Source organism: Balaenoptera physalus (genome assembly GCF_965194825.1).
Source record: "Balaenoptera physalus genome assembly, chromosome: 4".
Lineage (NCBI taxonomy): Eukaryota > Metazoa > Chordata > Mammalia > Artiodactyla > Balaenopteridae > Balaenoptera > Balaenoptera physalus.
In genome coordinates this window covers 62886306-62904499 of record NC_138891.1, presented here as the reverse complement: position 1 = coordinate 62904499, position 18194 = coordinate 62886306, and the positions used below count along the sequence as shown (strand labels likewise).

The 18194-nt window shown below is 37.5% G+C and overlaps 1 protein-coding gene and 1 pseudogene across 8 annotated transcripts in view; one reads left to right on the top strand and one right to left on the bottom strand.

Moving 5' to 3' along the window:
* LOC309659832 (large ribosomal subunit protein eL29 pseudogene) overlaps positions 1–18194 on the bottom strand; it is a 183950-nt pseudogene that overhangs the window by 31812 nt on the left and 133944 nt on the right. The gene's annotated exons all lie outside the window — the stretch shown is intronic.
* Positions 1–18194, top strand: part of PARL (presenilin associated rhomboid like) — a 64030-nt gene that overhangs the window by 12562 nt on the left and 33274 nt on the right. For 4 of the 7 annotated variants that reach the window (XM_082459984.1, XM_082459985.1, XM_082459983.1 and 1 more), the window contains one exon: positions 696–744. In XM_082459984.1, coding sequence (XP_082316110.1) covers positions 696–744 — 49 coding nt within the window. Of the gene's footprint in view, positions 1–695; positions 801–1153; positions 1204–18194 lie in introns of all 7 variants that reach the window. The other 3 variants (XM_082459987.1, XM_082459986.1, XM_082459989.1) reach the window with 2 other exon arrangements.

Below are 18194 nucleotides of genomic sequence, written 5' to 3'. Positions count from 1 at the left end.
TTTTAATTAAAAAACTTTAATCATGGAAAATTTCAAAGGTAAAGTAAAAAGAGTGAAGAGAATAGTATAATGAACCCCTATCATCCAATGTCAACAATTATTCACACATAGCCAACTTTGTTTCATCTAGTTCCCCTTCTTTCCCTTCCCTCCCCGCCACTGATTACTATAAAGCAAATTCTAGGCATATATCATCTATAAAAATGTCAGGGTGTGTCCCTAAAAGATTAGGATTCTGTCTTTTTCTAAACCTCAATCTAGTATTATACCTTTAAAAAAAAAAAAAGGCAATTTTAGTAGAAAATATTCTTGGTTAGAATTTTAAAACTAGATTGGGTCTTGGTGAAAAATCACTTGATAGTGTGCTAGGTACTTTATGTTATTGATATTCCTCACAGCGGTACTGCTAGATATCTGTTACTGTCTCCATTTTATGTATCAGGAAACTGAAGTTTAGAAGTAATTTGAGGTCACAGAGCTTATCAGTGTCTTTGTGTAGAGAATGCAGGCTGTCTGACTATAAAACACCTGTGTTTTCCACTCTACCACATATTTGTTATGTCTGTTGTTCAGTAGAGATTTTTATAGATGAGGACTCTTTCATTTATGCACAAAGCATTTTCTTTCTTGCTTTTCATTTACGTAGCCTGAAATTATTTACCATATGGTGATATGCAATTTTTCTTCTGTTTTAGATTAACAAGTGGTGGAATAACCTAAGTGATGGCCAGCGGACTGTGACAGGTTTGTGTTAGCTTACACGTTTTAGCCATTCAAGGGAAGAGAAATCAAACCAAAAGGTACAGTATGTCATAGTCAATGGCTTTTGTACCATGCTCATCAGTGGTTTAAAAGACAAGAGTTTCTGTACCTTCAGGCTAATGTAATGGTTTGAAAGTAGTGTGGCATAAAGGTATACATGAGGCTCTGGGTCAGTTATTTTCTAATTTTGATCTAGTATGATATTGATCAAATGATCTATCTTTGTTGTAAAATCCTAGCTTGTGAAATAGGTTATGAGTAATTATTACTTTCCCATTAAAGTAACTAAAGGGGACATTGATTAAGTACCTTCTTTATGCAGCATGCTTTATACATATTCTCTCTGTACCTCACAGGGTTGCTTACAGGGTAGTTATCTCCCTTTTTACAGATAAGGAAACTGGCTTTCAGAGAAGGAACTTTTCGAAGGTCACACTGCTAGTAAGTAAGAGCTGAGTTTCAAAACCCAGGTCTGTCTCATCCTAAAGCCGGTTTTCTCTTTTCTACACCATGCTGTTTATAAAATCCTGTTTAAATGTAAGCATAACATGTATATCACCATGATAATTTGTTTTTTGTAAATTTTTATGGGAGACAGATCTGGCTCTTCAAGGTAACACTTGTGCAATATATTATGGACTTAGTTATTTTGAGAAATTTGGGGAAATGGATTTGTAAATTCTTTAACAATTGTGTAGATAGGGAAAAAAATCTTCCTAGAGAAACAGCAAAATACTGCTTTTCCTTAAACATGGTTAGACTTAATGGTACTCTTAATTTTCTATACCTACTTAAGTGGAGAAAAGGTGCTTATGTTTCTTCATTCAGACTATGTCTGGAAGGTTTAATTTTTCTGTCTCCTTGGTGGAACCTGATCCTGTCTTCAAGCTTATGGTTTAGACATTGCTTCCTGCAGGAAGTGCTTTTTTTCTGAACTCATTGCACTTTTTAATCACTTATAACACAACCTGCCTTATATAATTGTACATGTATCATCTTTGAGGACAATGATGAGATTTTTCATTTTGCTACAGCTCCTAGCACATACCTGGCACACAATAAAGGCATTTAATTAAAATCTATTGAGTGAATGAGTGTCGATGAGATCTTGAATCAAAAGATAGAGATTTTTCGAAGTATATTGCCATACTGTATAATTGATTAGTCAGTGAGGTCTTAATAAATATGATAACTTCAAAAATAGCTCTGTAATAACACGTTTCCATTGGAATTAATTGGGATTTTTGGTTTGTTTGCTTGTTTTCTGAAAATTAATAGCCTTTCCTTAGGGTAGCAAAGTTTTGATTTCTTTTGATATTTTCAAAGTATCTCACAATTAGTTGATACCTAGTGTTCTTTGAAGATTGTGAAGATTTTGTCATTTAACATTTGAGGAAACCTGGGACCAGAATTTAAAACCTTTTTCATGCCAGGAAATGGTTTATTCAAAGAAGTTGGTATTTGGAGATAAGTAAAAATCAAAATTCTTTCCCTTAGATGACGTTGCAGTGTAACTAGCAGCTTGAGTATAAAGTACTTCGAACCACATAAATGTGAATGGTCATGCTAAAGACCTCAAATACTTATTGTCAGGTTAGCTAAGTGACTTTTAAAGGCTGAGGAAATGCTCTTTGATCTGTTCAGTGTCATCTCAGACTCCTCCTTCAGGAAATAATTATTCTGGTAGCAGTGAATCTAGCCTCACAACACTTGTTGGTGGTGCTTTATAATCAGTTAGCTATATACCAAAATTTCAATGGTTAATAAACTTGTGCTTTAGTTATATCTTGTCTCTTTTCAGAGGTGGCAGTTCATTCCACTGACCTTGCTTAGCCCCTCGATTGCTTCCTTTAGGCTGATTCTAAGTGAGGTTGGCTCAGCTCCTGGCTTTTATTGAGGATGGGGTGACAGATTCATTCTGTGCCATATTTTCCTTGTATTGTAGCTGTTCTCTGAGTGTTTTTCTTTTTGTATTTTGAAAGAACTTGACAAGTCCTTAGGCCACTGACCTAGAAAGTTTGAAAGCTCTGTGAGACTAGTGTGCTTCTTTGCTCTGTAGTATTCACACCTAGACACTGGCAGCTTGAAAGCTGTAGCAGGTTAAAGATTTCGCAGTTTTACAGCAAACATTTCATGTAAGAATTCCCTGCTGTCTGAACCTAATGTGCTCATGGATTTGGATGGCAAGATATTGGTTATAGCAAGTTCAGACAGCAAAATGTTTTATCCAAATGCACTTGTTGCCTGAGCTTGAGGTGTACCAAAGGATATCTCAAATTTATCCATATCTCTTTTGAGTCCTAGGTTTGGATAAGAACAGTTCAAATCATAAGAGATACCTGTAATTTACTTTATCTTTAAGGTGGAATCCAGTGGTGAGGTGAAAAACCTCCCTTCCTTAGAGCTGATAGCAGTTTTAGAGTCCCTAGTTTTTGACTCTTCTAGCTCAGTCTGTCCCTGGAAATCACTTTGTCAAGATCTACCAGAGAACTGGTCTTAATCCCTTAATCTTTTTTTTTTTTTTCTAATCTGGTTTAGGGATTTTTTTTTTTGTCTTAATTGTTACACAGACATATCTCCCCAAACTTCACATTGCTCTGAAAAAGTTGTTATAAGTTCACTTGTTGTTTGTAGGATGAAGGGGGAGCATCAAGTAGCATTCATCGAAATTAGGCTTGTCCCTGGTACTTTTATATTTCAGCTAGTCTCCTGTATTGCCTTGCTCTGCAAGGCTTTTAAGCCTGTAGTAGAGGTCCCAGGCAACCCCCAAGGCGAGTATTTCCCCTACATTTCTAGCTTTTAGAGATGCCTATGAGGCACTCGTCATAGTTTTAGTTATTTCTGGGGAAAGGATAACCAAACTAATGCTTGAGTGCCAGCTAGGCTTCAAGTACTATGTTAGGTACTTTACAGACACACATATTATTGTTAATCCTTATTATTAATCTTTTTAAAAAATAAATTTATTTATTTATTTATTTTGGCTGCGTTGGGTCTTTGTTGCTGCGCGTGGGCTTTCTCTAGTTGTGGCGAGCGGGGGCCACTCTTCGTTGCGGTGCATGGGCTTCTCGTTGCAGTGGCTTCTCTTTGCTGTGGAGCATGGGCTCTAGGCATGTGGGCTTCAGTAGTTGCAGCACGCGGGCTGAGTAGTTGTGGCTCGCGGGCTCTAGAGCACAGGTTCAGTAGTTGTGGCGCATGGACTTAGTTGCTCTGCGGCATGTGGGATCTTCCCGGACCAGGGCCGTGTCCCCTGCATTGGCTGGTGGATTCTTAACCACTGTGCCACCAGGGAAGTCCTTAAGAGCCCTGTTACTGGTATCCTCATTGTTCATATGGGGTAAGTGAGGCTCAGAGAGGTTAAATAACTTGTCTGAGATCACACAGCTAGAAAGGCTGGAGATGGGAAACAAACTCCTTAGTTCAAATAATATGCGTTTTATTACATCCATTCACTTTCTGCTATAGCAAACCACCACTAATTACCTTTCTGATAAACCACACTGCCTTCCCCCATCTGAGGTATCTGAGTGCTGATTCATAGACCAAATTGCAGCAAATTGTCCCAAGGCAGCAGGCTGGCATTCAGTGAAGAAAGAGGGACGTTTTCGGCTACTCGGTTTATAGTTTGTCATTGTAAAATGAATAAATGTGCATGGTAACATTAAAATAGAGAATATATAAGATAAAAAAATAAATCTCTCTCACTGTAGACGTCCAGTTCCACCCCCATAACCATTGCCTTTTTAGCTGCTTGTGTATTCTTCCAAAGCACCTGTTTATATATAGACATTTATATCTGTATCTAACTATGGTTTAAACACAAACGGTAGCATGTGATGCATACTCCTCTACACCTCCACACCTCCTCTACTCCTCTACACCTTTATTTTTTTCACTTGGTATTTTAAAGGACATTCCATATCGATACAAGTAGGTCTATTGTATGCTTTTAAAAATATTTTATTGACGTATAATATACATAGAAGAACATGCACATGTCAGATGTACAACTAATTTTCACAAACTGAGCACATCCACATAACTAGCACGCAGATGAAGAAATGGAAATTACCAGCACCCCAGGATCATTCTTTTTAATGGCATTGCAGTAGTCCATGCAAATGAATACTGTTGTAACAAGTCTTCTATTCATGAATATTTAGGTTGTCTTTAGTCTTGCTTTCATAGGAGGATGGAAGATGGATAGTCTCTTTGGATTTCCTCTCGATTTCAGGAAGCTGTGGAATCAGTCCTTAACTTGTTTTGTGGATACTCCCCAGGAGGAGAAATTACAGCCACTGTGTGAGGCCGACGGAATGATCCCAGTGCTTGTAGTCCTGGCTCCCAGGGACCCTGAGGACCGCTTGGACTCAGTTGTTTGGCTGCTGTGGGTGTGTGTGCTTGTCACTGTCTGCACTGGCCAGGTTCGTTCAGATAGAGGAGCTGTGGAGGGGTGAGCTGGCCCACCTCAGAAACAGAAGGGATGCTGTACTTAGCTATTAGACTCCAACTGGGATAGTCTTTTTTTTTTTCTTTTTTAGGAAAAGAGAGAAAGAGGTTGTACCCCCTTCCTTGGAGGAGGAAAATAGACTGAAGTTACTGAACCCCCAGTAGTGCTTCCCAAATCAGTGTATCTTTTTTTTTTTTTTTTAAATCAGGGTATAATTCACCTGTCCTAAAATTCATCATTTAAAAGCACAGTTGACCCTTGAACAATGCAGAGGTTAGGGGTGCTGACCCTCCACACAGTTGAATATCTGTGTATAACTTTATAGTCAGCACTCTGTCCACTGTTAGGCATCCGTGGATTCAACCAACCATGGCTCATGTAGTACCATAGTACTTACTTTAAAAAAAAAAATCTTCGTAAGGTGGACTTGTGCAGTTCAAACTCATGTTGTTCAAGGGTTTACTATACAATTCAGTGGTTTTTATTATATTTACAAGGTTGTGCTACTATCACCATCACCTACTCCCAGAACATTTTCATTACCCAGAAAGAAACCCCATAGCCATAAGCAGTCACTCCCTATTCCCCTCCTCCCCTCAGCCCTAGACACCCACTTTCTTTCTCTGTGGATTTGCCTGTTCTGGACACTTCATAAAAATGGAATCACAGAAATATGAGGCCTTTTGTGGCTGCTTCTTTCACTTAGTGTAATGTTTTCAGAGTTCATCCATAGTGGCACGTGTCAATATATATTTCTTTTTATGGCTAGATAATATTCCATCATACGGATACATCACATTTTATTCATTCATCTGTTGGTGGACATTTGTTTCTACTTTTTGGCTTAATATTATGATAATGCTGCTATGAATTTTCATATATATGTTTTGTGTGGACATATGTTTTCATTTCTCTTGCTAATATACCTAGAAGTGGAATTGTTGGGTCATATGGTACTCTGTTTAACTTTTTAAAAACTGTGGTAGAAAACACATAAAATGCACCATTTAAACCATTTTTAACTGTATAGTTTAGTAGAGTTAAGTATATTCACATTGTTATGAAACACCTCCAGAACTCTCTTCGTCTTGTAAAACTGAAACTCTATACCCATTATACAACAATTTCCCTTTTTTCCCCTTCCCCAGCTCCTGGTAACTATCATGCCACTTTTTGTTTCTATAAATTTCACTACTTTAGATACCTCATATAAGTGGAATCATACAGTACTTGTCTTTTTTGACTGGTTTATTTCACTTAACATAATGTCCTCAAGGGTCATCCATGTTGTAACATGTGACAAGATTTCCGTCCTTTTTTAAGGCTGAATAATTAATTCCTTTGTGTGTATACACCACATTTTGTTTATCCTTTCATTCTTCAGTGGCCATTTGGGTTGCTTCCACCTCTTGGCTATTGTTAGTAGTGCTGCTAGGAACATGGGCGTGCAAATCTCTTTGTGTCCCTGCTTTCAATTCTTTTGGATATATACCCAGAAGTAGGATTGCTGAACTATATGGTAGTTCTATTTTTAATTATTTGAGGAAGCTCCATACTGTTTTCCATAGTGTTTGCACCATTTTACAATCCTACAACGGTTCTGATTTCTTTGCATCCTTGCCAGCACTTGATATTTTCTGTTTATGGTTTTTTAAAAAAAGGGTGCCATCCTAATGGGTGTGAGGTGACACATTGTGATTTTGATTTGCATTTCTCTAATAAGCTGTGTTGCTCATCTTTTCATATGTTGGTTGGCCATTTGAATATCATCTTTGGATAAATGTTCAAGTTCTTTGCTCACTTTAATCAGGTTGAATTTTGTTGTTGAGTTGTAGGAATTCTTTATATGTTCTAGATATTAACCCTTTATCAGATAGATGACTTGCAAATATGTTCTCTTATTCTGTAGGTTGCCTTTCACTCTGTTGATTGTGTCCTTTGCACAAAAGCTTTTAGGTTTGATGTCCCATTTGTCTATTTTTGCTCTTTTGGTGTCATAGCCAAGAAATCATTGCCAAATCCAATGTTATGAGGCTTTTTCCCTGTTTTCTTCTAGGAGTTTTAAAGTTTTTGGTCTTACCTTTAGGCCTCTAATCAGTTTTTAGTTAATTTTTGTGTAGGGTGTAAGGTAAGAGTCCAGGTTTATTCTTTTGAGTGTGAATATCCACTTTTCCCTGTTTTCCTTCTGAAGAATGCCAAATTGTTTTCTAAAGTGGCTGCACCATTTAATATTCCCTTAGGCAGTGTATGAGGATTCCATTTGTTATTTATTGCTTGTCTTTTTCTAATATATCATCAACTACAATTTTTTTGGTATTTTTTTATTGTGGTAAAATATACATAACATAAAATCTATCATTTTAGCCATACCATAAAGTGTGCAATTCAGTGGCATTAAGTACATTCACAGTGTTGTGCAACCGTCATCACTGTCCATTTCTAGAACTTTTCAGCATTCCAAACAAACTCTGTACCCATTAAACAATAACTTCCCATTTCCCCTACCCCTTAGCCTTTGGTAACCACCATTCTACTTTCTGTTTCTGTGAGTTTGCCTACACTTCATGTAAGTGGAATTATAAAATATGTTTTTGTCTCTGGCTTCTGTTGTTTAGCATACTGTTTTCCAGGTTCATCCACATTTTAGCACATATCAGAATTTCATTCTTTTTTAAGGCTGAATAATATTGCATTGTTTTTTCCATTTTTTTTTAAATTGAAGTATAGTTGATTTACAATGTTATGTTAATTTCTGCTATACAGCAAAGTGATTCAGTTATATATATACATTCATTTTTTAAAATATTCTTCTCCATTATGGTTTATCATAGAATAATGAATATAGTTCTTTGTGCTATACAATAGGACCTTGTTGTTTATCCATTCTATATATAAAAGCTCACATCTGCTAACCCCAGCCTCCCATTCCATCCCTCCCCCAGCTTCCTCCCCCTTGGCAACCACAGGTCTGTTCTCTATGTCTGTCTGTTTCTGTTTCATAGATAGGTTCATTTGTGTCATATTTTAGATTCCACGTGTAAGTGATATCATATATTTGTCTTTCTCTTTCTGACTTACTTCATTTAGTATGATAATCTCTAGTTGCATCCATGTTGCTGCAAATGGCATTATTTCATTCTTTTTTATGGCTGAGTAGTATTCCATTGCATATATGTGCCACGTCTTCTTTATCCATTCATCCATCGATGGACATTCAGGTTGTTTCCATGTCTTGGCTATTGTGAATAGTGCTGCTATGAACATAGGGGGTGCATGTATCTTTTTGAGTTACAGTTTTGTCTGGATATGTGCCCAGGAGTGGGATTGCTGGATCATATGGTAATTCTGTTTTTAGTTTTCTGAGGAACCTCCATACTGTTTTCCACAGTGGCTGCAAAATCTTACATTCCCACGAACAGTATAAGAGAGTTGCCTTTTCTCCACACCCTCTCCAGCATTTGTTATTTGTAGACTTTATAATGATGGCCATTCTGACCAGTGTGAGGTGGTACCTCATTGTAGTTTTAGTTTTTTTATTTTTTATTTGTCTACTTATTTTAACGTCTTTATTGGAATATAATTGCTTTACAATGGTGTGTTAGTTTCTGCTTTATAACAAAGTGAATCAGTTATACATATACATACGTTCCCATATCTCTTCCCTCTTGCATCTCCCTCCCTCCCACCCTCCCTATCCCACCCCTCTAGGTGGTCACAAAGCACCGAGCTGATCTCCCTGTGCTATGCGGCTGCTTGCCACTAGCTAGCTATCTATTTTACGTTTGGTAGTGTATATATGTCCATTCCACTCTCTCACTTCGTCACAGCTTACCCTTCCCCCTCCCCATATCCTCAAGTCCATTCTCTAGTAGGTCTGTGTCTTTATTCCTGTCTTGCCCCTAGGTTCTTCATGACCTTTTTTTTTTTTCCCTTAGATTCCATATATATGTGTTAGCATACGGTATTTGTTTTTCTCTTTCTGACTTACTTCACGCTGTATGACAGTCTCTGGGTCCATCCACCTCACTACAAATACCTCCATTTCATTTCTTTTTATGTCTGAGTAATATTCCATTGTATATATGTGCCACATCTTCTTTATCCATTCATCTGTTGATGGACACTTAGGTTGCTTCCATGTCCTGGCTATTGTAAATAGAGCTGCAATGAACATTTTCGTACATGACTCTTTTTGAACTATGGTTTTCTCAGGGTATATGTCCAGTAGTGGGATTGTTGGGTCGTATGGTAGTTCTATTTTTAGTTTTTTAAGGAACCTCCATACTGTTCTCCATAGTGGCTGTATCAGTTTACATTCCCACCAACAGTGCAAGAGGGTTCCCTTTTCTCCATACCCTCTCCAGCATTTATTGTTTGTAGATTTTTTGATGATGGCCATTCTGACCAGTGTGAGATGATGTCTCATTGTAGTTTTGATTTGCATTTCTCTAATGATTAATGATGTTGAGTGTTCTTTCATGTGTTTGTTGACAATCTGTATGTCTTCTTTGGAGAAATGTCTATTTAGGTCTTCTGCCCATTTTTGGATTGGGTTGTTTGTTTTTTTGATATTGAGCTGCATGAGCTGCTTGTAAATTTTGGAGATTCATCCTTTTTTTTTCCTAAATTTATTTATTTATTTCATTCTTGGCTGCGTTAGGTCTTTGTTTCTGTGCGAGGGCTCTCTCCAGTTGCGGCGAGTGGGGGCCACTCCTCATTGTGGTGCGCGGGCCTTTCACTGTTGCAGCCTCTCTTGTTGCGGAGCACAGGCTCCAGACGCGCAGACTCAGTAGTTGTGGCTCACGGGCCAAGTTGCTCCGCGGCATGTGGGATCTTCCCAGACCAGGGCTCGAACCCGTGTACCCTGCATTGGCAGGCAGACTCTCAACCACTGCGCCACCAGGGAAGCCCAGAGATTAATCCTTTGTCAGTTGCTTCATTTGCAAATATTTTCTCCCATTCTGAGGGTTGTCTTTTGGTCTTGTTTATGGTTTCCTTTGCTGTGCAAAAGCTTTTAGGTTTCATTAGGTCCCATTTGTTTATTTTTGTTTTTATTTCCATTTCTCTAGGAGGTGGGTCAAAAAGGATCTTGCTGTGATTTATGTCATAGAGTGTTCTGCCTACGTTTTCCTCTAAGAGTTTGATAGTGTCTGGCCTTACATTTAGGTCTTTAATCCATTTTGAGTTTATTTTTGTGTATGGTGTTAAGGAGTGTTCTAATTTCATACTTTTACATGTACCTGTCCAGTTTTCCCAGCACCACTTATTGAAGGGGCTGTCTTTTCTCCACTGTATATGCTTGCCTCCTTTATCAAAGATAAGGTGACCATATGTGCGTGGGTTTATCTCTGGGCTTTCTATCCTGTTCCATTGATCTATATTTCTGTTTTTGTGCCAGTACCATCCTGTCTTGATTACTGTAGCTTTGTAGTATAGTCTGAAGTCAGGGAGCCTGATTCCTCCAGCTCCGTTTTTCTTTCTCAAGATTGCTTTGGCTATTTGGGGTCTTTTGCAGTTCCATACAAATTGTGAAATTGTTTGTTCTAGTTCTGTGAAAAATGCCAGTGGTAGTTTGATAGGGATTGCATTGAATCTGTAGATTGCTTTGGGTAGTAGAGTCATTTTCACAATGTTGATTTTTCCAATCCAAGAACATGGTATATCTCTCCATCTATTTGTATCATCTTTAATTTCTTTCGTCAGTGTCTTATAATTTTCTGCATATAGGTCTTTTGTCTCCTTAGGTAGGTTTATTCCTAGATATTTTATTCTTTTTGTTGCAGTGGTAAACGAGAGTGTTTTCTTAATATCACTTTCAGATTTTTCATCATTAGTGTATAGAAATGCAAGAGATTTCTGTGCATTAATTTTGTATCTTGCTACTTTACCAAATTCATTGATTAGCTTTAGTAGTTTTCTGGTAGCATCTTTAGGATTCTTTATGTATAGTATCATACCATCTGCAAACAGTGACAGCTTTACTTCTTCTTTTCCGATTTGGATTCCTTTTATTTCTTTTTCTTCTCTGATTGCTGTGGCTAAAACTTCCAAAACTATGTTGAATAATAGCGGTGAGAGTGGGCAACCTTGTCTTGTTCCTGATCTTAGTGGAAATGGTATCAGTTTTTCACCATTGAGGACGATGTTGGCTGTGGGTTTGTCATATATGACCTTTATTATGTTGAGGAAAGTTCCCTCTATGCCTACTTTCTGCAGGGTTTTTATCATAAATGGGTGTTGAATTTTGTTGAAAGCTTTCTCTGCATCTATTGAGATGATCATATGGTTTTTCTCCTTCAATTTGTTAATATGGTGTATCACGTTGATTGATTTGCATATACTGAAGAATCCTTGCATTCCTGGGATAAACCCCACTTGATCATGGTGTATGATCCTTTTAATGTGCTGCTGGAGTCTGTTTGCTAGTATTTTGTTGAGGATTTTTGCGTCTATGTTCATCAGTGATATTGGCCTGTAGTTTTCTTTCTTTGTGATATCTTTTTTTTTTTTTTTGAAAGTTACTTTATTTTTATTTTTTATTTTATTTTATTTTATCTTTGGCTGTGTTGGGTCTTCGTTTCTGTGCGAGGACTTTCTCTAGTTGCGGCAAGCGGGGGCCACTCTTCATCGCGGTGCGCGGGCGTCTCACTATCGTGGCCTCTCTTGTTGCGGAGCACAGGCTCCAGATGCGCTGGCTTAGTAGTTGTGGCTCATGGGCCTAGTTGCTCCGCAGCATGTGGGATCTTGCCAGACCAGGGCTCGAACCCATGCCCCCTGCATTGGCAGGCAGATTCTCAACCACTGCGCCACCGGGGAAGCCCCTCTTTGTGACATCTTTGTCTGGTTTTGGTATCAGGGTGATGGTGGCCTCATAGAATGAGTTTGGGAGTGTTCCTCCCTCTGCTATATTTTGGAAGAGTTTGAGAAGGATAGGTGTTAGCTCTTCTCTAAGTGTTTGATAGAATTCGCCTGTGAAGCCATCTGGTCCTGGGCTTTTGTCTGTTGGAACATTTTTAATCACAGTTTCAATTTCAGTGCTTGTGATTGGTCTGTTCATATTTTCTATTTCTTCCTGGTTCAGTCTCGGAAGGTTGTGCATTTCTAAGAATTTGTCCACTTCTTCCAGGTTGTCCATTTTATTGGCATAGAGTTGCTTGTAGTAATGTCTTATGATCCTTTGTATTTCTGCAGTGTCAGTTGTTACTTCTCCTTTTTCATTTCTAATTCTGTTGATTTGAGTATTCTCCCTTTTTTTCTTCATAAGTCTGACTAATGGTTTATCAATTTTGTTTATCTTCTCAAAGAACCAGCTTTTAGTTTTATTAATCTTTGCTATTGTTTCCTTCATTTCTTTTTCATTTATTTCTGATCTGATCTTTATGATTTCTTTCCTTCTGCTAACTTTAGGGTTTTTTTGTTCTTCTTTCTCTAATTGCTTTAGGTGTAAGGTTAGGTTGTTTATTTGAGATGTTTCTTGTTTCTTAAGGTAGGATTTTATTGCTGTAAACTTCCCTCTTAGAACTGCTTTTGCTGCATCCATAGGTTTTGGGTCATCGTGTTTTCATTGTCATTTGTTTCTAGGTATTTTTTGATTTCCTTTCATTTCTTCAGTAATCTCTTGGTTATTAAGTAGTGTATTGTTTAGCCTCCATGTGCTGGTATTTTTTACAGATTTTTTCCTGTAATTGATATCTAGTCTCATAGCATTGTGGTCAGAAAAGATACCTGATATGATTTCAGTTTTCTTAAATTTACCAAGGCTTGATTTGTGACCCAAGATATGATCTATCCTGGAGAATGTTCCATGAGCACTTGAAAAGAATGTGTATTCTGTTGTTTTTGGATGGAATGTCCTATAGATATCAATTAAGTCCATCTTGTTTAATGTATCTTTTAAAGCTTGTGTTTCCTTATTTATTTTCATTTTGGATGATCTGTCCATTGGTGAAAGTGGGGTGTTAAAGTCCCCTACTATTATTGTGTTACTGTTGATTTCCCCTTTTATGGCTGTTAGCATTTGCCTTATTTATTGAGGTGCTCCTATGTTGGGTGCATAAATATTTACAATTGTTATATCTTCTTCTTGGATCGATCCCTTGATCATTATGTAGTGTCCTTCTTTGTCTCTTGTAATAGTCTTTATTTTAAAGTCTATTTTGTCTGATATGAGAATTGCTACTCCAGCTTTCTTCTGATTTCCATTTGCATGGAATATCTCTTTCCATCTCCTCACTTTCAGTCTGTATGTGTCCCTGGGTCTGAAGTGGGTCTCTTGTAGACAGCATATATATGGGTCTTGTTTTTATATCCATTCAGCCAGTCTATGTCTTTTGGTTGGAGCATTTAATCCATTTACATTTAAGGTAATTATTGATATGTATGTTCCTATTCCCATTTTCTTAATTGTTTTGGGTTTGTTATTGTAGGTCTTTCCCTTCTCTTGTGTTTCCTGCCTAGAGAAGTTCCTTTAGCATTTGTTGTAAAGCTGGTTTGGTGGCGCTGAATTCTCTTAGCTTTTGCTTGTCTGTAAAGGTTTTAATTTCTCCATCAAATCTGAATGAGATCCTTGCTGGGTAGAGTAATCTTGGTTGTAGGTTTTTCTCCTTCATCACTTTAAATATGTCCTGCCACTCCCTTCTGGCTTGCAGAGTTTCTGCTGAAAGATCAGCTGTTAACCTTATGGGGATTCCCTTGTGTGTCATTTGTCGTTTTTCCCTTGCTGCTTTTAATATTTTTTCTTTGTATTTAATTTTTGATAGTTTGATTAATATGTGTCTTGGTGTGTTTCTGCTTGGATTTATCCTGTGTGGGACTCTCTGTGCTTCCTGAACTTGATTAACTATTTCCTTTCCCATATTAGGGAAGTTTTCACCTATAATCTATTCAGATATTTTCTCAGTCCCTTTCTCTTTCTCTTTTTCTTCTGGGACCCCTGTAATTCGAATGTTGGCGCGTTTAATGTTGTCCCAGAGGTCTCTGAGACTGTCCTCGGTTCTTTTCATTCTTTTTTCTTTATTCTGCTCGTCAGTAGTTATTTCCACTATTTTATCTTCCAGGTCACTTATCCGTTCTTCTGCCTCAGTTATTCTGCTATTGATCCCTTGTAGAGAATTTTTAATTTCATTTATTGTGTTGTTCATCATTGTTTGTTTACTCTTTAGTTCTTCTAGGTCCTTGTTAAACGTTTCTTGTATTTCCTCTATTATATTTCCAAGATTTTTCATCATCTTTACTATCATTATTCTGAATTCTTTTTCAGGTAGACTGCCTATGTCCTCTTCATTTGTTAGGTCTGGTGGGTTTTTACCTTGCTCCTTCATCTGCTGTGTGTTTTTCTGTCTTCTCATTTTGCTTATCTTACTGTGTTTGGGATCTCCTTTTCACAGGCTGCAGGTTCGTAGTTCCTCTTGTTTTTGGTGTCTGTTCCCAGTGGCTAAGGCTGGTTCAGTGGGTTATGTAGGCTTCCTGGTGGAGGGGACTAGTGCCTGTGTTGTGGTGGATGAGGCTGGATCTTGTCTTTCTGGTGGGCAGGTCCACGTCTGGTGGTGTGTTTTGGGGTGTCTGTGGCCTTATTATGATTTTAGGCAGCCGCTCTGCTAATGGATGGGGTTGTGTTCCTGTCTTTTTTTTTTTTTTCCACACACACACACTGTATTTTATTTTTACAAGAGATAAATAGACTGACACCAAGCATTGTAAATGGATGACCACAACAAAATCAACAATGATTGCAATTACCAAACACGAAACACACTCATGCTATGTCATAATATTGACATTCAGTTCAGTAATCCTCCACTCTAACAGCTCCTTTACTTTGCAGTGAAAATTGATTTGTATATTCTTTGCCTCTGAGTCCTTGTGGGATTTTTTTTTTTTTTAATTCAAACAGAAAGTCAGAAAAATTATAATCATCCTCATCAGTTCACTCAGTCCCATGTAATTAATTTTTTTTTTCATCTTGATCTCTTGTTAGCACTTTTATTAGTTCATCAGTTTTTCATTAGAGTTCTGAAAATGCTTATTCATTCAGTTTAGCAGTACAGTCAGTTACCAGAAACCTGTACTTGTTGGAGACTTTTCCATGAATTCCTTGAAGATGAAACCCTTTTATAGGCACATATTTGCAAAAGCATCACAGTACACCCAGAACTGTCTGTATATGACGAAAGACTTAAAAATGACCACGGTTCAAGATTTGATGAAAGTTCATAATAATGCAATTGACAAGGAAATTTAGTTATTTCTGAGATATACATTTTAAAGTAATAACTAGAATTGTGACATAACATTATACCAGAACATGTAAGATTTTTAGAAATTTCATGTAATTTCTGAAACATTTATATTAACATATTTCCATACAAATAACCCAATGAAAGTTTAGTATTAGTTGTTTTGTTTGTTTTTTTTATACTGCAGGTTCTTGTTAGTCATCAGTTTTATACACATCAGTGTATATATGTCAATCCCAATCGACCAATTCAGCACACCACCATCCCCACCCCACCGCAGTTTTCCCCCCTAGGTGTCCATATGTCTGTTCTCCACATCTGTGTCTCAACTTCTGCCTTGCAAACCGGCTCATCTGTACCATTTTTCTAGGTTCCACATACATGCGTTAATATACGATATTTGTTTTTCTCTTTCTGACTTACTTCATTCTGTATGACAGTCTCTAGATCCATCCACGTCTCAGCAGATGACTCAATTTCGTTCCTTTTTATGGCTGAGTAATATTCCATTGTATATATTAACCAGTCATCTGTTGATGGGCATTTAGGCTGCTTCCATGACCTGGCTATTGTAAATAGTGCTGCAATGAACATTGGGGTGCATGTGTCTTTTTGAATTATAGTTTTCTCTGGGCATATGCCCAGTAGTGGGATTGCTGGATCATATGGTAAATCTATTTTTAGTTTTTTAAGGAACCTCCATACTGTTCTCCATAGTGGCTGTATCAATTTACATTCCCACCAACAGTGCAAGAGGGTTCCCTTTTCTCCACACCCTCTCCAGCATTTGTTGTTTGTAGATTTTCTGATGATGCTCATTCTAACTGGTGTGAGGGGTTACCTCATTGTCGTTTTGATTTGCATTTCTCTAATAATTAGTGATGTTGAGCAGCTTTTCATGTGCTTCTTCGCCATCTGTATGTCTTCCTTGGAGAAATGTCTGTTTAGGTCTTCTGCCCTTTTTTGGATTGGGTTGTTTGTTTCTTTAATATTGCGCTGAATGAGCTGTTTATATATTTTGGAGATTAATCCTTTGTCCATTGATTCGTTTGCAAATATTTTCTCCCATTCTGAGTGTTGTCTTTTCATCTTGTTTGTAGTTTCCTTTGCTGTGCAAAAGCTTTTAAGTGTCATTAGGTCCCATTTGTTTATTTTTGTTTTTATTTCCATTACTCAAGGAGGTGGATCAAAAAAGATCTTGCTGCGATTGATGTCAAAGAGCGTTCTTCCTATGTTTTCCTCTAAGAGTTTTATAGTGTCCGGTCTTACATTTAGGTCTCGAATCCATTTTGAGTTTATTTTTGTGTATGGTGTTAGGGAGTGTTCTAATTTCATTCTTTTACATGTAGCTGTCCAGTTTTCCCAGCACCACTTATTGAAGAGACTGTCTTTTCTCCATTGTATATCTTTGCCTCCTTTGTCATAGATTAGTTGACCATAGGTGCATGGGTTTATCTCTGGGCTTTCTGTCTTGTTCCATTGATCTACGTTTCTGTTTTTGTGCCAGTACCATATTGTCTTGATTACTGTAGCTTTGTAGTATAGTCTGAAGTCAGGGAGTCTGATTCCTCCAGCTCCGTTTTTTTCCCTCAAGACTGCTTTGGCTATTCGGGGTCTTTTGTGTCTCCATACAAATTTTAAGATGATTTGTTCTAGTTCCATAAAAAATGCCATTGGTAATTTGATAGGGATTGCATTGAATCTGTAGATTGCTTTGGGTAGTGTAGTCATTTTCACAATATTGATTCTTGCAATCAAAGAACATGGTATATCTCTCCACCTGTTGGTATCATCTTTAATTTCTTTCATCAGTGTCTTATAGTTTTCTGCATACAGGTCTTTTGTCTCCCCAGGTAGGTTTATTCCTAGGTATTTTATTCTTTTTGTTGCAGTGGTAAATGGGAGTGTTTCCATAATTTCTCTTTCAGATATTTCATCATTGGTGTATAAGAATGCAAGAGATTTCTGTGCATTAATTTTGTATCCTGCAACTTTACCAAATTCATTGATTAGCTCTAGTAGTTTTCTGGTGGCATTTTTAGGATTCTCTATGTATAGTATCATGTCATCTGCAAACAGTGACAGTTTTACTTCTTCTTTTCCAATTTGTATTCCTTTTATTTCTTATTCTTCCCTGGTTGCCGTGGCTAGGACTTCCAAAACTATGTTGAATAATAGTGGTGAGAGTGGACATCCTTGTCTTGTTCCTGATCTTAGAGGAAATGCTTCCAGTTTTTCACCATTGAGAATGATGTTTGCTGTGGGTTTGTCGTATATGGCCTTTATTATGTTGAGGTAGGTTCCCTCTATGCCCACTTTCTGGAGCGTTTTTATCGTATATGGGTGTTGAATTTTGTCAAAAGCTTTTTCTGCATCTATTGAGATGATCATATGGTTTTTATTTTTCAATTTGTTAATGTGGTGTATCACATTGATTGATTTGCGTATATTGAAGAATCCTTGCATCCCTGGGATAAATCCCACTTGATCGTGGTGTATGATCCTTTTAATGTGTTGTTGGATTCTGTTTGCCAGTATTTTGTTGAGGATTTTTGCATCTATATTCATCAGTGATATTGGTCTGTAATTTTCTTTTTTTGTAGTATCTTTGTCTGGTTTTGGTATCAGGGTGATGGTGGCCTCATAGAATGAGTTTGGGAGTGTTCCTTCCTCTGCAGTTTTTTGGAAGAGTTTGAGAAGGATGGGTGTTAGCTCTTCTCTAAATGTTTGATAGAATTCACCTGTGA